This window comes from Barbus barbus (assembly GCF_936440315.1).
Source record: "Barbus barbus genome assembly, chromosome: 31".
Lineage (NCBI taxonomy): Eukaryota > Metazoa > Chordata > Actinopteri > Cypriniformes > Cyprinidae > Barbus > Barbus barbus.
This window is the reverse complement of record NC_136759.1, coordinates 23,838,415-23,864,210: the sequence shown is the minus strand read 5'-3', so window position 1 is coordinate 23,864,210 and position 25,796 is coordinate 23,838,415. Positions and strand designations below refer to the sequence as shown.

Genomic DNA, 25,796 nt, shown 5'->3' with positions numbered 1-25,796 from the left:
AGTTTAAACATTCATATAGACTGCAAGGTGACTCTGAAAGGAAAATTCACACCACTGAATTTCCCCTAACCAGTAGACTGATACCTCCTAGTCAAGAATTCCCAGTTCGAAAGGGAGGTGAGAGCCCACTGCTCAAGACATCACCTGCCAGCATCCCAGAACCCCCAGCAGCAGCAAGGGGGTGGGAGCCTTTCCAAAGGCTGTCTTCCAGTCACGGTGTGTCACCTAAAGAGTGAGTGTCACCTAAATAAGCTGGATAGAAACATTACCACTTTCACTCCAAACCCTGCAGGAGGCCACGACGTGCATGCCTATTATTTTGCTTAATTTGTACTTAAGTACAAGTAAAAGTACAGCTTTAAAAATATACTCAAAAAAGTACAAGTACCCAAAAAAATACTTACAGTAACGTGAGTAGTTGTAATTCGTTACCTCCCCCACTGGCTAATTGTAATAAGAGTTAAGAGCCCAACTACTTGAAACACTAATCACCATTATGGCGAATTCACATGAAACAAACATTAGATTTAAACTCCTGTTAATTCTCAATAAGAACTTCTGTAGATGTCTGACAGAAAGTCAGTCTGGTCAGATCTGGAAAAAAGGAGTGGTATGCCCACGTGCCATCATTCCACGTTACATGTGGGCCAGATCATTATTCCACATGTGCCAGATATGGGCCAACAATATGTTGCTATCTGGGTACCCTTAAAAGAGACTATATGATGAGTCATATTGACAAAAACAATGTATCACGTCTTTCTAAACTTTTATTTCAGGAGCATACGCATACACCGTGTATATTTAAAGTACTTTGAACCATGACACTTTCAAGTACCAAAACCCTGAACTTGCACATGAATATAATCGTGAAATGTTCAACAAAATGAGTAGAAAAAATACTTTCTGAAATAAAAAAAAAAGTGCTATGTTACTTTCCATAGCGTTTTAGTCATGTTTAGTGATGTTGTCCCAGCAGTGTGTAAAAGCCAAAGTGTTTGGGATTCAAAATGTGAAGGTGCAGAAAGAATTCTAGAAGAGTTCCTCTGCCTCCGTCATGGTTTTGCTTTATCGCGCCGGCTTGAAACGTATATGACGTCATCTAATGCAGCGGCACTGCACACGCAGAATGATTGGTGTATGACATCAAAGCACCGCGAGAGCTACAGAGAACAGATGGCTCTTCATGCTTTCGAATCACTCTTGCGGTACTTTGATGTCATACTCTGATCGTCTGCACGGTGCTGCTCCAAGTTAAACACACCTATACTGTACATTTCGCCCTCTGTTTGAATTAAAAAGTGCTAACTTCTCCCCACCACCTCTTAGGAAAAGTAAAATAATTCAATTTAAAGCGATTCTGAGGTAAAACAATCGATTTTTACATCGTTTTAAAAAGAATCGCGATAGTTAGGTGAATCAATTTTGTTTCCCACCCCTAGATTTTAAGCTCATCCTGCACAGAAAATGCACCCTCTTCATGCTTTGACACACATGCTGTTATGGGGCGAACAAGACGTGAGACGTGCGGATCCATATGCAAACTTTTATTTATAAACATAGTCAATTCACGAGGCAGAGAGATAATCCAGGTACACAAGCAAAGATCCAAACGAGGGGCAAACAGAGTCCAAACGGCAAGGCAAAGGGGTTAATCCAGGAGACGTGGGCAGGAATCTAAACACAGGAAAACAGGCTAGGCAAGACTTGGAATGGCTTGGTAGAGTAGCTATCGACAGAGACTGTGACAAATGCTAAACAATACTCGACAGTGACAGAGAGGAAGTCCAAGGCTTATAAAGCGTGTGTGATTGGGTGATAGTTCTCAGCTGTGAGTGTGATTAGTGTAATCAGCTGTGTGTGTGTCGTCAGTGCAATGGATGATGGGAAATGGAGTCCAATGTGCTGTGTAGTGTGAAAGTCCATGTAGTGAGCGGGTGGCCTCTGGTGGTGAACAAATGGAGGTTCATGGCCGGGATTCGTGACACATGCAAATATATGCTTATAATTTTTAATGATTATAATTACACATTGTTGTGAACATCTGCTTATTTCCTGCATGCTGATGGCCAGTTCTTGGTTTTTTTAAATGTCAATGTCCTCTACTATTCATAGAAAAACAGGGTAATTTCACACCTACATTTGTTAATAATAAGACAGAATGATGTCAGAATTTCACCCTGTGCTCACATATGTGTCAGTATATTTTATTACAAGGCTCTGCCATCTCAAATAGCCTGTGATGTTCACTTGTGCGATGTGCAATGTCATAAGCAGTCTCTCCTGCACTGTTTTTCAGTCCTGCCTGTAGGGTGCACTGTGACAGCAATAACTCAATCGTCTGCCCAGCTGCAGTATTTCCTGCAGCCAGTTGTAGGGGTGTGAGTCGACCCGCTGTCAAGTCATTGACCTCTGCCCTCAAATTCAAAAGACACGAAGCTACAGTGGCATGACCCCAGCGACAGGCGCTATGTAGTGGCATCCAACCATCAGTAGTTCTAGTTTTCTGCCTCAGAACGGCTCCGTTCACAGTGAATGAATGCAGTGAACTCGTTTATTGCATGTGCTGTAAGTTTAACGCGCCTTTGGAAATTGCAACAGCCACCAGTTTCTGCTTTATTTTCGAGGTAGATGATTACAGCGTTTCACTAGATTTGTAGTGGGACTTGTTTATGTAAGCCTGTTTTCACTAAAGCTGGAGTTTTCCTTCAAAATAAAAGATCTACTGCAGTTTCAGTCAAAGTGAAAGCTTAAAGGTGCACTAAGCAATTTTTGAAAAACGCAGTGTAGAACCATGTCCCAAAACACACTTGCAGTCAATCAGCAGTAAGGGGGCGTGTCTTGTAATGATAGAGAGAAGAGAGCGCTCAATTTTAGTGTACAGAACGGACACATCCTGTTGGGGTATGGCCATTTGTTTCGGTACTTTCAAATATCAACATCGTGTGGCAAAAATCGTTTAGTGCACCTTTAAAAGTGCAGTATGAATTGCTGAAAGCTAGCGGGTAATGTTACTGCAGTCCAAATTCAAAATATCTCTTTCAAGTGTAGAAATTAGGAAAGAATTATTGTAATTTTCCCACTGTAGTGTAAAGCAAAAATAATATACATAATAAAAATAATCATTTTCATTTATTTTACAGTGCAATTGTTTTACAATATGGCTACTGCTGTCTGTCATGCCCTTGTAGAAGAGAAACTCATGAGGATGATGATAGTCCAATATAACGTTTAACAATAATCCAAGAAGATTATTATAGATTATAGATCTCGGGAACCAGATGAGTCCTTTACACAATCTGATTTTGCTGCAGTTGGAACTGCTTGTATCGTCTGGCCAGAGGAGAACTGGCCCCCCGACTGAGCCTGGTTTCTCCCAAGGTTTTTTTTCTCCATTCTGTCACAGATGGGAGTTTTGGTTCCTTGCCGCTGTCGCCTCTGGCTTGCTTAGTTGGGGAAACTTCATTTCCAGCGATATCGTCAATTTGATTGCACAGATACTATTTAAACTGAACTGAGCTGGACAATGACACCAATGAATTCAATAATGAAATGCCTTTAACAGAAAATTGAGAGTTTAATCTTGTCATTTTACATTATTGACACTATTTTCCTATTTTGATATTGTAAAGTTGCTTTGACACAATCTGTATTGTTAAAAGCGCTATATAAATAAAGATGACTTGACTGGACAAGAAGATCAATCCAGACACAAGGAAACACAAGCAGCATGAAACAATATAATAGCCGACAAGGACCAATATAGAGAGGGAAACTTAAGTAGGGTGACTAACGAGGGACTAAAAGGTGAACTGAATTAGGCAATCAAGGGGAGAACGGGAAACTAGGTCACGGGCACATGAGGGAGAAAACACAACAAACAGTCCTGGGGTGTGACAGTTCGCCAACCCAGGTGGAGGTTCAGATGGAGGGAGGAGCCAGGGAGAAGACAGGAAGGGAACAGGAGGAGCCAGACAGGACCAAGACCCCAGCCATGATGGCGGCCCACGGTGGAGCCCACGGAGGGGGGAGCCACGGTGGAGGAAGGCCTGACGTATATATATAAAATGTATATATTTAAATTTATAAAGGAGAAGGCAATTAGTCTGCAGAAGAGATGGACGGCAGTGCGTAAGTGTTGTAATACTTGTTTGTAGATCTGTTGTTGAAATTATTTACTTGTTGCTAGGAAGGAATACTTCGTTTCCTACCTATTTCTATTCTGCGTTTTCGTTGAGGTTTATATTTTTTGATTGCACTTACTGGTAATTACAATAATTGCTCCTCGGCTAAGAAGGAGCCTCTGTCATTTGCACTGTTCCTTTCGTGGGCTTAAGTGCTTAAGTGTTAGTTTCGTCTTGAGCTATTTGCACTGCTATAGGCTGTGCTAATTAAAAGGCCGCCACAGCTGTTTTCACTGTAGTCTCTTAGATTCTGTATTTATTTGATGTCCGAGCACTGACACGGAAGCGTCTGCAGAAGTGTTCAGCCCAGGTGTGAAGACCGATGAGTGTAAAGACCGACAACTTTTTCCTGGACGGCCCCAGCGGAGACGTAGGAGAGCTGGACGGGACCAGCGGAGACGTAGGAGAACTGGACGGCCCCAGCGGAGACGCAGGAGAGCTGGACGGGACCAGCGGAGACGCAGGAGAGCTGGACGGGACCAGTGGAGACGCAGGAGAGCACCTGCGAGGAGCAGGCACAGGAGGGCGCTCTTGAAGCGCGGATTCGCGGGAGCGCTCTTGAAGTGCGGATTCGCGGGGGCACTCTGGAAGCGCGAATTGCATCTCTCCAGCTCAGGCCAGTAGTGTCTGGGAGGTCCACGGGACGGTGGTAATTGGCCCCGAGCCAGAACAGCTTGTTGAGCGTTGCATCATCCCACGCCGTCGCCACTGCGATCTTGTGGAACCCCTCCACAAACTCAAAGAAAGGGGAATCCTCACGGATTAGGGTGGCGAGGCAGGAGGCGGAGGAATGCCGCAGAGGAAAAACAGGAAAAATAAAAAAACATTCTAAAACACTGAAAACAAAAAACGTGGTACGCCGCTTACACAGTCTTCGTTCCGGTATTCTGTCAGAGCACACTCTGGAGCAGGGAAACGCAGAGGCGAGGAACTTCACAAACTTCAGAACTTTATTGATAACACTGGGATCACAGGAGACATGGAGATGACAAGTCGAGATGACGATAATACCGGACACAGGGGCAGGGAAACACAGCGCAACATACAGACTTTATTAAGGAATTTGACGATTTTCTATCCGAGTTGCAGATAAATTCGTAATTGTTGGTGATTTTAATATCCATGTTGATAATAAAAAAGATTTGTTGGGATCAGCATTTATAGACATTATAAACTCTATTGGTGTTAAACAACACGTGTCGGGACCTACTCTTTGTCGAAATCATACTCTAGATTTAATACTGTTGCATGGAATTGATGTCAGTGGGGTTGAAATTTTGCAACAGAGCGATGATATCTCAGATCATTATCTAGTTTCGTGTATATTCCATATACCTAAAGCTGTAAAGCCAACTTCTTGTTACAAATATGGTAGAACCATCACCTCGACCACAAAAGACTGCTTTATAAATAATCTTCCTGATTTATCTCTGTTCCTCAGCATATCCAATAAGCTCAGAACAACTTGATGATGTAACAGAAACTATGGACTCTCTCTTTTCTAGCACTTCAGATATGGTTGCTCCTTTACGCTTAAGGAAGATTAAGGAAAAGAGTCCAACATGGTATAATGAGCACACTCGGGCCCTAAAAAGAGCAGCCCGGAAAATGGAGCGCAGCTGGAAAAAAAACAAAATTAGAGGTATTTTGTATTGCTTGGTGGGAAAATACTCTCTCCTACAGGAAAGCCTTAAAAACTGCTAGATCTGCTTACTTTACATCTCTTTTAGAAGAAAACAAACACAACCCCAAGTATTTATTCAATACAGTGGCTAAATTAACAAAAAATCAGCAGATGCAGACATTACCCAGCAGCACAGTAGTAATGACTTTATGAACTACTTTACTTCCAAGATCGAAACTATTAGAGATAAAATTGTAACCATGCAGCTGTCAGCCACAGTATCGCATCAGATAGTACGCTATAGATCCCCTGAGAAACAATTCCACTCATTCTCTTCTATTGGAAATTAAGAATTGTATAAACTTGTTAAATCATCTAAACCAACAACCTGTATGCTAGACCCTGTTCCATCTAAGCTCCTAAAAGAGGTGCTTCCAGAAGTAATAGATCCTCTTTTTACTATTATTACCTCATCATTGTCATTAGGATATATAACTGGCTGTTATTAAGTTTCTCATTAAAAAAAACACAATTTGACCCCAAATAATTATTTAATTACAGACTGATCTCGAATCTCCCTTTTCTGTCAAAGATTTTAGAAAAGGTAGTATCATCACAACTATGTTCCTTCTCAGAGAAAAATGCTATATGTGAGGAGTTCCAGTCAGGTTTTAGACTAGTGTTGTCACGATACTGGAATTTCTAACTTCGATACGATACCTTGAAAAATATCGATATTCGATACCATTTTCGTTTTTTTTTTTCTACATTCAATTTTTTCCATTTTAATTTTTCTGGATTTTTTAAATGGTCAAATTAAATGCTATTAATCTAAAAGCATGTCTAATTCATTAAAATCATGAAAATTATACAATTTAACATTTAATTTATTAAAAGTGTTACAAAAATGACAAGTTTAGGGCCGTATGAAATGTTTTATTTTTTCTCACCTTATGTTTTATTGTTACCAAACTCTGTGTTTTAGCATGTCTATTATTTGAATGCATACAAACAATTTTTATTTATTCTTACAGTAGCCTTATGAAATGTGTTTTCCCCCTCAGAAATTCTGTGTTGTGTATTTAAATTTTACTGGATATCAGATGAAGGCATAAAACAATTTTAATGAATTTATATTTGAATTAATGAAAATTAAACATTTACATTTTTGGCAAATGAAGGGGATTTACTATTAAAATAAAAATATTTTGTGATTATTTCTTTTAAAAAAAATTAACAGTAGTAGTAGTAAGTAGTAGTATTATGTACATTCTACTAAATAATAGTAATATAGCCTATTTCTGGCACTTTTATTTCTTAGTCTTTAATAGGCTAAGTTAAACCGAACTTTTATTTTGACGGGTTGCCGTGAATACTTTTAAAGTTCTGTGTGTGTATGATATGACGCTAGTTTTACTCAAATTAAATGGTAAATTGCTCGTAAAGTATCTCAGTTCTGGAGATATTGTTGATGTATTCATTTCCTCATTGAGACGGCAGACGCTGAAATCACTGCGAGCGCCACATTAGTAAACAAAACCGCAGGTGCAGCACATTCACACAGAGATGCGCAAAACATGCAGGATTCATATTTAAATCTACTTTTGCAGCTTAATAGTTACAGATACTAGTCCATATCGCGATTTGATTTAAGTGTAATGACCTACTTTTGATTAATTCATCCAAACTTTGACAAATTCCGTGACATTCCTCAACTGTAAATTCAGTTTTTATGACTGGGTTCCGCGATTCCGTGCGCGTTCTCTGCATCGCGGAGATCATAAATCCCTACAGATAGCGCTCCTGCTGTGTTCTTTAACAACCAGAGCAGTCATCTTTCTATTCACTTCACTTTTGCTATTTAACCAGAGCGAAGGAAACGAGTGCGGTCACGTGTGGTGCTTGTCCACGCGCCTTTGGAGAGAAGTGAAAGTGACACTCGGCTAGTATCGGTGTATTGATACTTCGGGAAATTAATATTGGTACTGTTCAGATATTTCAGTATTTTTGACAACACTATTTTAGACCATATCATAGTACCGAGATTGCTCTCATTAGAGTTACAAACGACCTGCTCTTATCATCTGATCATGGTTGTATCTCTCTATTAGTGCTACTGGATATTAGTGCTGCGTTTGACACTATCGACCACAACATTCTTTTAAACAGACTAAAAAATTATGTTGACATTAGAGGAAGTGCACTGGCATGGTTCAAATCGTACTTATCTGACCGCCCATCAATTCGTGGCAGTAAATAAAGAGGTATCATACCAATCACAAGTGCAGTATGGAGTACCTCAAGGCTCAGTACTAGACCCCTTACTTTTCACGCTTTACATGTTACCCTTGGGAGATATTATCAGGAAACACGGTGTTAGCTTTCACGGTTATGCTGATGATACTCAGCTCTACATTTCATCGCGACCCGATGACACATACCATATTTGCAAAACTAACGGAATGTATAGCTGATATCAAAAACTGGATGACTAGCAATTTCTTACTACTAAATTCTGAAAAAACAGGTGTTAATTATTGGACCAAAAACTTGTAATGTAATAACCTAGATCACTGTCTTAATACTTGATGACTGCTCTGTAATTTCTTCGTCATCAGTTAGGAACCTAGGCATACTTTTTGATAGCAATCTTTCCTTCAAAAAACATATTCCTAGCATTTGTAAAACTGCATTTTTCCATCTTAAAAATATATCTAAATTATAACCTATGCTGTCAAATGCAGAAACATTAATTCATGCATGCATGACCTCGAGGCTAGATTATTGTAATGCTTTATTGGGTGGTTGGTCTGCGCATTTAATAAACTCCAGCTGGTTAAAAAGAGTTCTTACTAGTACCAGGAAGTATAATCATATTAGCCCGGTTCTGTCAACACTGCACTGACTCCCTAATAAACATCATACACATTTTAAGATCTTGCTAATTACCTATAAGGCCCTGAATGGTTTGGCACCTTAGTATTTGAGTGAGCTCTTATTACACTATATTCCTACATGTCTGCTGCGATCTCAAAACCATTTGATATTTGGCCATTTGATAATACCTAAAATATCAAAATCAACTGCGGGTGGGAGATCGTTTTCTTATTTAGCGCCCAAACTCTGGAACAATCTGCCTAACACTGTTCGGGAAGCAGACACACTCTGTCAGTTTAAATCTAGATTAAAGACCCATCTCTTTAACCTGGTTTACACATAATACACTACCGCATTTCTATAATTTAAATCCGTTAAAGGATTGTTAGGCTGCATTAATTAGGTCAACCGGAACCGGGAACACTTCCCATAACACCCGATGTACTTGTTACATCGTTAGAAGAATGGCATCTATTCTAATATTGGTCTGTTTCTTTCTTATTCCGAGGTCACCGTAGCCACCCAGATCCAGACTGTATCCAGATCAGATGGTTACTGCAGCCACCCGGATCCAGTCTGTATCCAGATCAGATGGTGGATCAGCACCTAGAGATGACCTCTACAGCCCTGAATGTCAGCGGAGACCAGGACAACTAGATGAGCCCCAGAGACTGATCCCCAGTGAAGACCCTGTCTCCTAGACTGCCATCGGGAAGACCACAGGAACCAGATGAGTCCTTTGCACAATCTGATTCTGCTTTAGCCTAGATTTAAACTGCTGATTTTGTCTGGCCAGAGGAGAATGACACTATTTCGACACACTATTTCCCCCCATCTAAATACTGTAAAGCTGATGTAAAGCCACCCAGCTTTATGCCAAGCTGATGTAAAGCTGCTTTGACACAATGCTATAAAAATGCTATACAAATAATAGTGACTTGACATAATTTCTGTTTTTCTCCTTTCACAGAAGTACTGCAGCTGCATGATGCGATGATGTGTGAATCATGGTTTGTTGTATATGCTGCTATTTGCGCATATTAAGCTAAAGCCCTGAATAAAACCAAAAAAAACAATAACAAAATACATTCTAATCTTACTGGTCAGTGATCAACTAACGAGTTTCGGTTGTCTGTCAGGAAAATAACCCAAATGAACAAAATGCAATTCTACAATTCTCCACCAGATTTACTATGCTGCGCGCAAGTTCAGGCTAACTCAAAAACTTGCGTACACGAGCTGAGACCAGACATGAGATTTGATCGCAGCCACCCCTCACGTCCATATTGATAAATTCCAAGTTTTGCGTTGAAACGACCGTATGCCCAAATTTCCAAGTAGGGCTCGCTGCAGCCCTCAAGATCCAGGGGGCATGGTTGGATCCACATCTAGAGGGTGGAGATTGGTAGGTTTAGGGGTGGAGATAGGTGGGTTTAGGGATCATGGGGTGGAGATAGGTATATGTAAGGTGGGAGGAGTTGGATCTGGATCCAACCACGCCCCCTGGATCTTGTGTTCTGCAGCGAGACGCTCCTCCAATTTTCTGTCGTACGTTCATTTCGTAAATGAGGCCCTGTATGCCCATTGTATGCTTCCTTTTTCATGGTGAAACATCAAAGTTTGTCAGGCTGCCACGGACACGCCCTTCAACAAAAGCTCAAGATCTTCGCAATTTAATGTCTTGGTGTGTTACATGTGTCTAGCAAATTTTACACATAGCTTGAGAGGCACTTTGGCTGCATTTACACTGCAAGTCTTGATAACCAAGACTGATTTTGTGACTATATCTGTGCTTACAATTTTCTTTTAAAAGCGACCCGTATCCGATGTGTGCATTTTACACTGCATTTCCTGAAACAAGCCAAAAATAGCATATGACATCACAAATCAATTTTAATAGTACATTGAGTTTAATTGATTGACTTTAATGCAATAGTTACATCTATACATCAAAATAATATAGCCTACTACAAATTTCAACACATTTCAGTGTCAGATCGCCTTTTTTTAACACAAACGAACAAAATGAATACTCTGCTACTCCACTAGAGATGTTTCATTTGTTACAGGTATGTCTGTACCACAAAATGTAAAAAAAAACCCCTCACTTTTCAATGACGTAGGAGTCGCATTTACAGGGGAAGATCCGAACTGACCACTTACACGGCAGGTGCAAATGCATGTATCCGATTCATATCTGATTTATTTCCACATATGAATGAGACCTGAAACCGATCAGAGAATATTGGAATCCATGCGATTTTTTCCTGCTTACACGGTCGTGGGCCATATCCAATCTGTGCCACATGGGAGGAAAAAAATCGGAATTGGGTCACTTGAAACATGCAGTGTAAACTCGGCCTTAGTTTAAATTTTATAGGTGACGCTATCATAGCCATTTTGCCATAACCACTTCTGAAACCCATATCAGATTAAAATTTTCACCACTTTTGGCATGTGTGCAAAGTTTCATGAGTTTTCGATCATATTTAGGCTCTCAAAATGCAATTTTGGATTTTGGAGAAGAAGAAAAAGAAGAATCTGAGCAATTCCAATAGGGTCTTCGCGCCACCGCATCACCGAATTTGTGAAAAAATTAAACGGATATCATTGGTCCCTAATCAGTGGACTATCCTCATACATTTTTAACTAAATTTAACATTTAACTAAATGTATTTTTATTATGCATGTTTATATATTGTATTTTATACTTTTCTTGTTCTTACTAATTCAAGCTCTCTCAATTTATATTTTACAGTTTGTCAATTGATATAAGATTTTGTATGCTTTGCACCCTTGAAGAACCTTCAAGATTCAAGATTTTTTATTTGTCACATACACAATTATACAGAGTATAACCAGCAGTGAAATGTAAGTCAGGTCCACTCCAAGGACAGTGCAATTGTATAGAATACAAATATTAAGAAAAAGAAAAGTAGAAAAAAATAAAATAAAAGATAAGATAAAAAAATATAAATATAAATGTGCAGGTCAGTATGTTGTTGACATAAATAGTAATATAACAGGAATGTGCAAAAGAATGTGCAAAAAAGTTGTACAGGGTATTTAAATAGCAGTAATATGAGGTAGAAAAAATTATGAAAAGCTTATAGGTATATTGATATTTACATGGAGTCAAGTGATGTTATAACACAGAGTTAGAGTTTAGGAGCCTGATGGCCTGGGGGAAGAAGCTCCTCTTAAGTCTCTCAGTTTTTGCCATCAGGCTACGGAAGCGCTTACCAGATGGAAGCAAAGTGAATAGATGGTTACCAGGGTGATTAGAGTCCTTGATGATTTTGACAGCTCTATTTTTGCAGCGTTTGAGGTAGATGTCCTGCAGAGAGGGGAGAGCAAAGAGAGCAAAGCCTGAAGGTTTTTCAGGCAACCACAGAGCCCCCCTATATAAATTCCAATTTAACCCCTGGATATATATGAAATATGTTTGCATACTCTGTTCCTCTCAGTGGCCCATAATATCAGTTCAGTTGGAGTGTCTTGTAATTGAAACTCCTGTTGCTGATACCATTCTTCAGTGTGACAGGTTTCATCATCATCTCCTTCCTCCTCATCCATCCAGCCGCTCTTTGTCCCTACTGGGATCATGTGTCCATGAGACTCCAGCAAGTCAGTCTGGTTAAAGTCTTCTGGAAAATCCATCACTGAGTCCATCTTTAGAGCAAGAGAGAGCAAGAGACTGCGTGTGTGTTTTGGGGTGAGAGAGAGAGTGTGAGAGAGAGAGAGACAGATGAGGTAACATCATTTGGACCAGTTTTACAGCATAGCAAAAAGAGAAGTGAATAGTCTGATAGCATTTTCTTGCAGTTTTTACAGAAACTGTAGTGCATGCATTTAACACTATTACCCAAGGTTGTATGACAGAATCACAAAACATTTTTCTTAACTTGTCGCAAATGTAAGTTTATCAAAAAAAAAAATGGTGCTTATACATTTACATATACATATATTTGTTTAAATAATGTATATGTTTATTTAATATGTATTACCAGAAAAAAATAATTAATTCTATCATTGAGCACCATCTAATTCCATAACTGTATCATGGTGCCACCTTAGTCTCTTTTTCAATAGGCAGACAGATCACTTTATATCGATATATATAACCATCGTTTAAACTATTAAAACATGTATTTCATGTTTTCGCATCGCATAACGTGTTTCACGCAAAACAAAACTCACCGATAGCCTTATTCACACGGAGCACAACATATTCACAGATCTAGTACGGAAACGGTCTTGACGCTGGGAAATGTAGTTTTTTGAATCGCCCATTCTCTTATTCCTAATGAATATCTAAACTACAGTTCCCAGGATTAAAAAAAACTTCCCGCGAACATAAGCTTGACTACTTCCGTAGTGGGAGGGACAAAATTGCTTATATGTGAACGTGCTTTAGTGAGCGCATTGATTCTTTTCATAGGTAAAGTTATATTTATTTTGTTTTGAATTAACTATCAGAGCAGGTCAAGTCTGAAACACTTTGCAGCCGCTTTATTTAGTAAGTTACAGTTTTAGAAACAAATCTACTCTTCACGCATGTTTATAAGCAAATTTATGGCATGTACAACATATATCTCATAGTCTGTAGCTTTCTCTGCGTGAAAGTATAGTAACTTTGAAGTTCACTTCACTTTATCTCTAAATCAAGATCAACAGATTTGAATCGCTCTTATTTTCTGATCAGCGTCATCATCATTTTCAGTGTCTACACAGTATGACATCAGCTGGAAACACCATGTGAGTATAATTTAACTTTTGCTACAGCTAAGGTCAAAAGTTTACATACACCTTGCAGAATCTGCAAAATGTTAATTATTTTACCAAAATAAGAGGGATCATACAAAATGCTTGTTATTTTTTATATAGTACCGACCTGAATAAGAAATTTCACATAACGTTTAAATATTTCACAGACGTTTACTTGTATTACACAAGAGAAAATAATAGTTCAATTTATAAAAATGACCCCGTTCAAAATTTTACATTGATTCTTAATACTGTGTTGTTACCTGAATGACCCACAGTAATGTTTTTTGTTGTTGATGTTGTTGTTTAGTGATAGTTGTTCATGAGTCCTGTGTTTGTCCTGAACCATTAAACTGCCTGCTGTTCTTCAGAAAAATCATTCAGGTCCTACAAATTCTTTGGTTTTTCAGCTTTTCTGTGTATTTGAACCTTTTCCAAAAAATGACTCTATGATTTTGAGATCCACCTTTTCACACTAAGAACAACTGAGAGACTCCTATGCAACTATTACAGAAGGTTCAAACGCTCACTGATGCTCCAGAAGGAAAAACTATATATTAAAGGGTTAGTTCACCCAAAAATGAAAATTACTTCATGTTTTACTCACCCTCAAAGCATCCTAGGTGTATATGACTCTCTTCTTTCAGATGAATCCAATCAGAGTAATATTCAAAATTGTCCTGGCTCTTCTAAGCTCTATCATTGCAGTCAGCCAGTGTTTCTGTTACACAGTCCAAAACACGTAAAATAAAGTGCATGAATCCATAAAAAAATATGCCTCACACGGCTTACGGGGGGTGAATAAAGACCTCCTGTAGCCAATCGATGTGTTTTTGTAAAAAAATAAAAATCCATATTTACAAAGATATAAACAGTTTTGTGTAACTTCCCCTATCTGTCATACACGCGTTCACGACAGACTGCCTTTCCGGCGGATGAAGTAGGACGCTGGCGCAGTGCATGCGCGTGTGAGTTTCGCAAAAACCAACGTTTGTTTATAGGAGCAAAGGAAGCAAAGTTTCCTTACTTTAGCAAAGGAAAACCTATCTCCTCTTGGCTTATATCGAAATCCTCTGACGTTTAGGTTTACAAATCCTCGTTTTGCGCTTCTAATTCGTGATTGCGTTTTGTTTTGTTCTCTCTCCATGCTCTTCAATAATCACGCAACGCCAACGCCCTACGTCACGCAAGTATCTTCTGTAGATTCTGAAGGGCAGTACTAAATAAAAAAAAAAATTATATTTTGGCAAAATAAGAAATGTTAGAATCTTCATTCTGTTCAAAAGTTTACACCCCTGGCTCTTAATGCATTGTTGAACAGAGAGTGGTTTTACAGAAAACTCTGGAACGTCTGTGTTGGTGAGCGATCTTATTGTTATCAGACTGAGGAGCCAACTTTCACCCGAACATGTGGATATTATTGTTTTTCTCCACAATAACATGTGAAACAATATAAACACTAAACATAGGCCAATTTAAGTATGTTTCCCATATGTAATAGGCACAGGCTGCTTTATTTTTTCTCTTTGCTCTGCTTGAAATGGAATGCTTTTGTTCTTTAGAATAAATATTTGTTCATTATACATGCATACATACATAAATGCATGCATGTATGTATACATACACACACATATATATATATATATATATATATATATATATATATATATATATATATGGCTCGATACCATTACTTTGGCTTCCAGAATGTAATACCTCGGTATCGATACCATAGGTTACAAATAACCAGCCTCAAAAGATAATTGAATTCAAAACAATTTTATTAAAATAATAATAAAAACAAATAAATATCTTAATACCTTTCGATCAAACTGTGACAAAAAACCTACAGGGAACATAGGTTACATTTTGAAAAAAATATATATAACTGAAGTAACACAATGAAAATATATTCAATAGTGCAAACAAAATGTCTTAAAATGTAACAAAAAAGCTACCGGGAACATTTACCGGTTGCACTGCCACCTATAGGTACACCTCTCAACAGCAGTGTATGAAATACCAAATTGAGCAAAATTATTATATCATACCGTTTGAAATATGATATATACTGGTATTTTTCCAGTCATCCCATATATGGGTTGTTGACTTGACATGGCATTTTCACTGTCCCAAAAGATAAAAATGAATATAATTAATATTGTCTTTATTTAAAATGCTGCAAATGATTAAACATTTCTTTGTCCTACATAGGGATGCAACGATACCATTTTTTTTCAGAACCGATCCGATCCGATCCGATACCAATCAATGTAGAATTTCTATACTACTTTGTGTTGACCTGATTGTCACTCTTTTGTGTGTTAAACACAATCTACTACATATAACTTCATTTTAATGACAAATAACAAATGAAAAAATATATAATCATAATCTATGACTAGGGCTGGGTATCGATACTTTTTAGGCACCGACCGAATTGCCTCGATACCACCGAGTATCAAATTTCGATACCTAAGGGGTTAATCTCATTAACGTCAGTGAGCCAATAAGCCTGCAGCACTAGATGTGTTTGACTAGAAGTGACGCGGTGCCGATTGATCAGTGTTTGACATCCGCGAGAGCAATTCGAAAGCGTATGGAGCAGTCTGTTCTCTATATCGCGCAGTTTCGCTTACTTGACAGACTGAAGCTCACGTGACATTTCAGCGTCTGCCGTCTCACTAAATGAGGACATAAACACATGAACAACAGCTCTAGAACTGCTCTGAGAGTCACTTCATGTGCATTTTACCGTTTGATTTGAGTAAAACTTGCGTCATATCATATACACACAGAACTGTAAAGGTATTCCCGGAAACCCGTCAAAATAAAAGTTCGGATTAACTTGGAAGACACTGCGGCAGAAATAAATTAATATTGTTCAGCAGAGTGTACATACTGCTACTACTAGGCTACTATTAAAATGATTAAAACTCTTATTTTTTTAATTAATGATCACACAACATTTCTTCCATGTTTTAATTTTAATAGTAAAATTTTGTTTGCCAAAATAGTTTTATTTTTAATAATTTAAAAGAAAAATGAAATTAATGTTTTATGCCTGAATTTGAAAACCAGATACAGAATTTCTGAGGAAAAAGAAAACATTTCATAAGGCTGTTTTAAGAATAAATTTGAATAAACTAAGTAGTTTTTATGCATTCAAATAATTAGACATACTACAGCATAGAATTTAATAACAATAAAACATATTGTGAAAGAAAATAAAACATCCAGTGGATAAAGATTTTAAATTTCTTGAAGTCTTTAACAACCTAGAATAAATGAATGGAAATGATGATTCTGTCTGAGCTATGCGTTTTAAAACGAACACGCACTAGTGTAAACTGAAAACTATTTGAGCTTTATTAAAATGATTTGTACTGATTTATTGTGTTGGCTATATTTTGTTCCTTTGTGCAGTGGCTCAGGAGATGAGTCTTTGAGTCTGTATACATGTCAACAAGCTGAAAAAAATGAAACCAAAGTTTTTTGAGATAATGTAATCTTGTTAAAACTGTTTTCGAACTCAAGGTATCGGCATCGATATCGAACATTTTTGAACGATATCCAGCCCTATCTATGACAAAAATACTATTATAAACTAGGTTAGTGCATAATTCAGCAACAAGTTTTATAAAATCTATTATAATCATTTTTATAAAATCTAGTGAAACATTTTTATTTACAAATAAAAGTGAATAAGTGTATGACTAAATCTGGTAAAATGTTACACATTGCTCTTTGTATTGTTGTAAAATACATTCATGAAAAACATGTAAATACATTTATATTTAAATGCATACTATAAAATTAAAATACATTTATTTTAAATGTATAGCACAGTAATGAAGGCAGCAACATATGGTAGATAGGGCAGAACAAGAAAGACTAATATTTCATTTCATGCAGAAAAGTATTATAATACGAAAGGCTCCATTACAGAGCCTTACTCCAATGATGCGCTTGAAGCAACACGGGAGTCAGCGCACAGGCTGCACAGCCTTCCGAGTACACATAGAAAACTTCAGTACAAAGGGGAGCAATATTGATACATAGTGTATTAAATCTGTTTAGCCATTTCTTTGTGTTAAACCTCTTACTGTGCAGTCTTGAAGAGAGTTTCATCATTTTGACTGTAGTAACCCGAACGCAACATGCAGTTTTATTGCTGAATGGAGGAAGACAGACAGCTGCAGCGGAGAGAAGAGTTTATGTGAACTTGAATTTAATGACTTAAATATTCATCTGTACCTCACATTGAACTATGGAACAGCTTCAGAACACTTGAAATATAGTGCACGAAAACTTTTTGGTGCTTTATGTTTTTGTGCCTTTCGTGGGGCTCAACAATAACACAGAATAGTAGACGCACAATATCGGATTTGGATCGGTCTCGTCTGACCGATACCCGATTTGCAGAAAATGCCAGTATCGGAGCTGTTAACGATACTGAGTATAGGATCGATGCATCCCTAGTCCTACATGGACCTGTTGTTATAAAAGCTGCAGTGTGTTTTTTTTTTTTTTGGAGCCAAATCTCAAAATTGTCCTATCTGTCTCAAGCATGATTCAATAAATTACAACTTTTATAAATGAATAAGAAAAGCATAAAATGTTAATAAATACCTCTGGCATAATTGTACAAGTCTATTTTAGTAAATGGCAATCTTTTTTTTTTTTCATTCATATATTTCTGAAAGTGTAGGAACTTGATACATTTTGTCTCTGAAAACCATGTCCTCTGGTCTGACACCATATTCTGATTTTAAATTGGCCAATTCCAGAGAAAACTTTAGTTAGTTGAAGGACCCCTTCACTGGACCCTGTGTTACTGAAGCCCCCTGTGAAGCCCATGATGTGCACATGGTACATTTTTGTCTCATAATTGTTCAAATATTTAACTTTTTTGGAACCACTACAAAAGTGTTACGTTTTGTTGTCCTTTGGTGTGACACCCCTAAATTATATTTTTAATTAAAAATATAATTTTTAATTTTATTTTTAATTAAAATATAATGGGGGGGGGGGGGTTAAAGGTCTATAGAAGAGTTTCAGTAACACTGATTGACTACGAGACTGAATTTTGTTGATAAATAATTTTTTGTTTTGTTTAAAATACATGTTGATATTGTTTATCAAAATTAAACTTTCTTTCTCCATTGACATGCTCAAAATTAAATAGAAGTAATTTAATAACTACCATTTCTGTCCTTTCGTGTGACGTAATGTCCTATGGTGTGACACACATAAAAGAACCACAGATTTGTTTTTCTCAAATATCTAAAAAAACAAAACAAACAAAAACAAAAAAACAGTTGAGTATTGCAATAGGGGAGATACAAATATCACTCACCTTAAAATGGTATAATATTTTGAATGAATGACAGCAAAGTTTTTCTTGAAATTTTCCAACAAGTCATGGGGAAAAATTTGTTAATTATATACCGATACTGATCTTTTTAAAGCCTTATTTTTATCATGTACAATTATTTGTAGTAATACTCCAATCAGGCATTTTAGACATTTATTCAGGGTCTGAATTTCATTTTTGAAAATGGAGGAATTCCACTTTTAGGTGACTCTTGTGAGAGGGGATTTTTTAAATTTGAGGGGTGGAGGGGAGCATTTTTTAGACATTTTAAAAATATATATATTTATCTCACCTAAATGTTTGATCGTGCTGTGCATTTTTGTTTTTACACTCATGCAATTGTTACACAATAGCTTACAGCACAACACAGTTGCTCAAGCAAGTGGAAAAATATTTAAAATACTTTTCTTACATTATCACAAACATTCTAAATTAAAACTTACCACTGACAGAAACCGTCAGCTCTACTGCTTTTTTTTTTTGCATTTAATTTTTTATTACAAGCAATCTTGTGATTCATAAAGAACTTTTTCCTACCTCCACGAGTGCCATCTATTATTGTCTTGTTTATATAAAAGTGCTCTTTTCCTTTAAACCTAGCCAAAAAGCCAAATGTGTTGACTGTGAAACACAGTAGACTTTAATTATATGCATTTATGATGTAATTACTACATTTCGTTTTCATATTGACTGCAAATAATGCGCTGTCACTTTAATTCAGTGCGTGCAGCAAACTCAGTGTGGAATCCATAGATATGTAAGTATACATATCTATGGTGGAATCAATTGCTGCCCTGCTGCAAACTGCTTATGGAACGCACTGTGCAACCATGTGCAGTGTGAACGCTTTTAAAATCTGTTAACACGAGCGCGGTTTAAAATACGCATCACATACAGATTTTTATTTTATTTTAATACAGTTATTGCTATTATTTGTCGCACCACATGATGAGTGGTCGCTCCAAATGACAAAAATACCTTATTTCATTAAAAATCTTTTTAAAGAGACGTGTGAAAATTGCAGCATGTGGCATTAACTGCAGGCATTTCTTTAGCCCCAGTAATTTCTGTACTTTGCTCAATATTGGCTGCTCAGTTGACCCTTTTGCCGGGAGTTTGATTAACGGGCAGTCTGACGCTGAAAAACAAACCAGACAGGAGAGTAAATTAACATTGTTGTATTGACATCTTTTCACGGTTGAAACAAGATACCTTCTGATTTCATTCATGTTTATTTCATGCTATGACTAGTAAAGATGAAGAGATGATCGGTTCATGTGCCGCTTGAACTGAGGCGCTACAGCGATGTGTCACGACATGTTAAAGAGCCACAAAACAGTATTTGTTTTTTGAATTTCTTTTTAAAAAAATTACAAAATTTGAACACTGAGACTTTGTTTCATACTAAAAGAAAGCCGGCTCTGTCTTGTCTGTCAGTGTCCTCTTTGTGATGTATTTTTCAATGCATGAGAACATGATGTGTGGTATGAAAGTGCCATGGTTTGTCAGACGTAGCAACAGTAACTAAGGGTGGGGGGTGGGGGTCTTTGCGAAAGGTCAATTTAGAGTAGGGGGAAGTTGCTGGCTCAGGTTCTGAGATGACAGCATGAACATCTTTCATATAGTAGAAAATGCAGGGTCAGAATTAACTGCAGGGTCAGAATTAACATGCTGCCTATGGTGAGCGTTTATTGTACTTTGCTTGGCAGTACTATCTGGTAGAATAGATTAAAATGGTTATTAATAAATAACTAATAAATGTATAATTACCAAACTAAGTGATTGGCAGTAAATCGCCATCACCTGCTTTCAAATGGAGCGGGAATTACTACACAGAGCCGTGAAATGTCACTTCACTCACTTAGTTCACCGACAAGATAGGCAATATTTACAAGCACAGAATTGGTCACCTAAACCAAGCTAGCTTCCTACGAAAGGTCACTATGAAATTTATAATGAAAATAAATTATTGCAGAAATAAATTATTATTCATTGTTTTTTGAGGTCATACCACATGATATCCAAAGGTGGTAACTACATACCAGCTGTTAAAAAGATTTTTGAAAGAGGCTTACAAATCTGCCTGATGCTTATCTGCTTCATAAATAATTCTAGATAGCTTATCTGAATTGTTTAAATGTACAGAATCCACATAAGCTTGTTTTTCAAAATTTACAGCAGGGCATGCAAATTTGGTCCGTTTTTGGCCAGACAGAAACTGCACACAGGCTGAAGGTAAATGGAAGTCTCTGTAAATCCACTCACTGACAGCAGGTGGCACTTTATATGAAAAAGCTAAAGTACAGCTGATTCCCGTAAACTGTAAGCAGTATTGCGATTTAAGAACACTTCCAGTACATGGAGCGAAGATAAAAACAAAATGCCATCGAATCGTTTCTGAAGACAGTCAGAACTTTCACAGGTACATTCATATAAGTAATTTGGTTTGGATAAAAGCGTCTACTGAATGACTAAATAAATAAATAATTCATTCATATATTCATTTGTATAATTCCCTTAGCACTCTTTTAAAACCTCCCAGCTTTTCCGCCCTATTTTCACTCAAAACGAAACTATTCTGCGTGCTGTGCGCATGTGAGACTGTTACTTAAAACTGTGCTTTATGCTGGATTCAGATTCATTCTTTATTGTCCCCAAAAAAGAGGAAACTTGTTTCCACAGACTGTACCCGAGCTGTAGTACACAATACACACATAAGTGATGCACACATATTTCCACCAAATACAAATATACAGAGTCAGTGCACATGATACACAAACTGCACCAGATGTACATCAGCGGTCCTACACGTATATTTTCAGAAGGTAGTAGCACCAACAAAACAATATAACTTTTAAATTACACACTCCCCAGTTTCTGTGAATTTAACATTCTAATAGCAGAGGGTACAAAATTTTTCCCCAAACATGCTTTTTCGGGGGTAACTGTTTGTATCTACGACCTGATGGAAGAAGAGTAAAACATGAATTTAGAGGATGACTATGGGTTACTTATTATAGTTTTTGCCCTGCGAATGATGGCAGTATCAATAAGAACTGAAAAATTAGGGGTAGAAAGACCAATTATTTTTGAAGAGGTATTAGTGATTCTATAAAGTTTATTTCTGTTTGTACAAGAGAGCATCGTAAAGTAGCAAGTGGCACAATATAGGATACTGGATTCAATGATACTGCGATACAAAAGAAGCAAAAAATATGGTTTCACTGAAAAGAACCTAAGTTTACGTATAACCAGAAGTCTGCTGGACAGGATTTATTTATCGTGAGTTGTTCATATCGTGGTATTCGAATACGGTTTTAATGATAATTAAAATATGAAACTGTAATACTAACTGTGGGGAATTTTATCGTGATTTATCGTCAAACCAGTAATCGTTACATCCCTAATATAGCCTATGGCACTCCTGGACATAGAAAAACAAAGTTCTTTATGACCAGCAGGATCGTAATAAAGATGCAAAAAAAAAAAAAAAAAAAAGGCACAAGACAGCCGTTTCTGTCAATGGTATGTTTTAATTTAAAACGTTTGTTATAACCTACTACCTTTTAACATAAAAGTGCAGGCTGTTTACATGTTTTGCCACTTGTTTAAGCATCTTAACATATAAATCTATACAGAAATAATTTTAATATCCTGCGCTTCAACGCGAGTATGTCTTTCAACGATTGTATTACTGTGTAAAAAGATAATCACTGCTCAATTTTTTTTTATAATTTTTAGTAACGTTCAGATGTGAAATCAAAATAATGGTGGTAAACTGCTGCAGTTCATAGCTCACTACAAACGTGACAGCACAATGAGCCTGTGCCGTTTCTACACTGCAAACGGTTACTTACTGAAAAACGCTTAATTTCGCTTACTCTTTGCTGATATACTGCACTCAACTACCAGGCAGATTTGAGAATCAGTGAAGACATCAGCGATTTCGGAGTCGATGTACAATGAGAGTCGATACCAGTGCTGGAGTCGACTCAGACTCTAGAGCTATTCAGAGTCGAGGAGTCGACTCCCCATTCCTACCTGTAACTCAAGAAGTATTAAATATATCTTAATGCCCTTTTAGATATTGGGTCATAACAAATGTTCCTTTTGGTTTCTTCATTTTTAAGGCCCCATATGGTTCAGTTCCTGAGATATAGAAGTTCAATATGGCTCCAGGAGTAAATTCTAATACTTAATGTAATACTCCGTATTAAGATACTTAAAGGTGCCATAGAATGAAAAACTGTCTTTACCCTGGTATATTTAAATAATAACAGTTCTGTACATGGAAATGACATACAGTGAGCCTCAAACACCATAGTTTTCTCCTTCATATGTAAATCTCGTGATTAAAAAAGACCACTGAAAAACAGGCGAATCAGAACATAACACCGACTGTGACGCAACAGTCGGGATCACTACGCCCCCAACATTTGCATAAACCCGCCCTTGTTCTAAGCCGGCCAACCATCAGAAGCTCTGCATGTATTGTAAATAAACAAGTGCGGACAACAGCGAAAATAACAAAATAAATTTTATGTTCCAGGCCGTGCAGGGGGTGTGAAGTGCAGGGATGGGTTGGTGTCTGTATTCAGAAAGGCACAGAAAGCAAATAATGCGAGCCACTAAAGGGACATGGTTAGCTCCTTGCTAGCGGTAGCCTGTTACAGTACATAAGATTTCACTCTCAGTAAGGAGAGATGAGGATGATGGCGAATGACTTACAGATCCTGAGCACCACTGACAAGCATCTGATCTTGTGAAATGTGTGGTAAGTACTGTTGCTCCATAATGTAAACATAGTTTGTGTGATCGCGTGTCTTGAAAGTGAAACTATAACGCGATCGATGGATCGTTCAAAAGCAGTTTCAATGCCTCTCATATTAATAACGGCTCCCTGATGCCCGCGTTTTATATACAGTATAATTACCCGACGATATAACTGCGAGAGAAAGTATTTAAATATATATTTTCCTCCCTGTGCTTCCTTCTTGCTGATGAGCCGTACTGTGAAACAGCCAATCAGAGCAGAGCTCAACATTGAGCAGCACTGTGAAACAGCCAATCAGAGCAGAGCTCATTATTATTCATGACCCTGCCAAATAAGCCAATAACAGACCGTTTCATTCTAGGGAGAAATCCTAGGGTTGTAAATGGACATGTAAAATCGTTTCTGGAGATTTTTTGCCCTTACTTAAGCCACATACCTTCTGTGTAGATATCAGAGAACAATTTAAAATACTGTATCAATGCATTCTATGGCACCTTTAATGTATTTAAAGAAGAATGAAGAATAAGTAATGTTGAAACTAGGAATGTATCTTGTTTCCCTTTGTCAAAACTATATGCAAAGATAATACCTGTTGGAGTGATAAAAATGCCCCGTAATGGTCAAGCACATTACCTTTCTCTCAGTAGTCTATTAAAAAAATTCTATATTTGAATCCGTTTCAGGGATATTTGTAAGAAGGGATTTTGTTCATTTTAACAGCTTCTGAAGCTACCAAGAGTTCAAACACACAATATTGTAACATGTTTTAATTGAATCCCACACCTAATAGGGAAAAGTGGTTGCTTTCGCCACACATTGCATTCAAATCAGTAAACCAAGATTTGCCTAACCTGGATTAATTATTAGAATTTCTTCATCTTTTTTTTTTTTGTTATATAATGTGAGCATAGTCAAAGGTCAAGTAGTATCTACAGATAAAGACTATAGAGCTGGGACGAAAAACCTATGCAGAATAGATTCGTGGATCGATTCTGAGATTTTCCGAATGCATCATGATTCCTTTGTGTTAATTAAAACGTGTTTAAATAATAAACCATATTTTAAATTTGGTTTCGTATTTCGGCATGCTTGAGATTGGGGGAATCCATAAAATGTAAAAAAAAAAAACAATGAATTAGACAACACAGTACTGCTTAAGAATTTTGCCATTTAGTTCGACAACAACCCCTGATTCACAACACTTGTTTCCAAACGCAGAAATCGGGTCGAAATCTAGGCCTAGCCTGGCCCAATTGGCCCACAGCTTACCATTATACTCTGCCCGAGTCCGACTGGAGCCGATGACTTTACATGTCTGTGTTGTGTTCAGTCTTTCAGCGCATCACAGACATCCTCCTGAGGAGCAGCACTTTCACGCTTCTCTTTCACGCTTTTAAAAACATGAATAAATCTAATACACTTTATTAAATCAAGCACTTCCCATTTTGCAAAAGTCCCGTTACATGGCTTTACTGATTAGCACGTGAAATTGGGCTTTTATGGAGGAACGAAAGAGCACTGCTGGAAAGGAGCGGAATGTGGTGCAATAATCATTTAATTCGATTATTATATTTTCATAATCATTAGGGGCTGAAATCGAAAACTCTCCTATTTCACTCTTCTATTGCTGTTCTTTTGAACTTTAAATTAGGTTGAACTTTGTGCTGCCTTTATCATTCCATGCACAAGAACATGTTCTATCACAGTAGCTCTGATTTCATCTGAAATGACTGTTCTTGGTCTTGCTCTTCCTCATCCTCCTCTTCCTTCAGATTGATGGATGCACCTGGGCCATCTTTTGAATTATTGGGTGTAAACGATGACAGTTGTGTTGCAGTTGTGGTTAACTTTTGCTTTCTTGTGTTAATGGTTTTGCATCACAAGTTCATCACAGTGCAAATTGTGTCTTAGTGAATGAAAATGTGTTTAGTGTTTTGCAAAAAGTGTGCATGAGATCTGCAAACAGTGTCTAAATTGCCTAAACTGGTTTTGCAGATAGTGATTTATTTGACAAATTGGTTTAGGCTATTGAGAATTTGGTTCAGGGTTTAGTGTCTTAGCAAATGTGAAAAACTGTAAGAATCAAGCATATGTAACCTTTTGAACGGGATCATTTTTATAAATTCAACTGTTATTTTTGCTTGTGGGCTATATGTAAATGTCTTTTATATGAAATCTTATTCAGGTCAGTAC

General features: G+C 37.3%; 2 protein-coding genes across 7 annotated transcripts in view; one reads left to right on the top strand and one right to left on the bottom strand.

Annotated features, from left to right (window-relative positions):
- Nucleotides 1-10,561: 10,561 nt before the first annotated feature.
- LOC306850926 (ankyrin repeat domain-containing protein 49-like) lies at nt 10,562-12,951 on the bottom strand. Of its 2 annotated transcripts, none has more exons than XM_079386898.1 (3): nt 12,886-12,951; nt 12,139-12,382; nt 10,562-12,022 (listed from the first exon to the last, which is right to left on the bottom strand). In XM_079386898.1, exons 2-3 carry the CDS (start codon nt 12,355-12,357, stop codon nt 11,831-11,833), a joined length of 411 nt encoding a protein of 136 aa, XP_079243024.1. In that variant the 5' UTR covers nt 12,358-12,382; nt 12,886-12,951; the 3' UTR covers nt 10,562-11,830. The 2 variants fall into 2 exon arrangements, with proteins under 2 accessions (XP_079243024.1, XP_079243025.1); XM_079386899.1 differs by having other exon boundaries at nt 11,494-12,022; nt 12,139-12,357; nt 12,886-12,930.
- A 108-nt stretch (nt 12,952-13,059) lies between these two features.
- The window catches only part of mre11a (MRE11 homolog A, double strand break repair nuclease), a 126,351-nt gene continuing 113,614 nt past the window's right edge, over nt 13,060-25,796 (top strand). The window contains exons 1-2 of one of the 5 annotated variants that reach the window (XM_079388046.1): nt 13,060-13,126; nt 13,391-13,443. In XM_079388046.1, the coding sequence (XP_079244172.1) occupies nt 13,421-13,443 (23 nt within the window). In that variant the 5' untranslated portion in view covers nt 13,060-13,126; nt 13,391-13,420. Of the gene's footprint in view, nt 13,205-13,354; nt 13,444-25,796 lie in introns of all 5 variants that reach the window. The other 4 variants (XM_079388048.1, XM_079388047.1, XM_079388050.1 and 1 more) reach the window with 4 other exon arrangements.

What these genes read in the sequence shown, in the direction of transcription:
- LOC306850926 (XM_079386898.1), bottom strand. Translation starts at nt 12,357, where the DNA reads ATGGACTCAGTGATGGATTTTCCAGAAGACTTTAACCAGACTGACTTG. An exon ending in GGGCCACTGAGAGGAACAGA is followed by an intron (nt 12,023 to 12,138) that starts GTATGCAAACAT and finishes CCCTCTCTGCAG; the next exon opens with GACATCTACCTCAAACGCTG.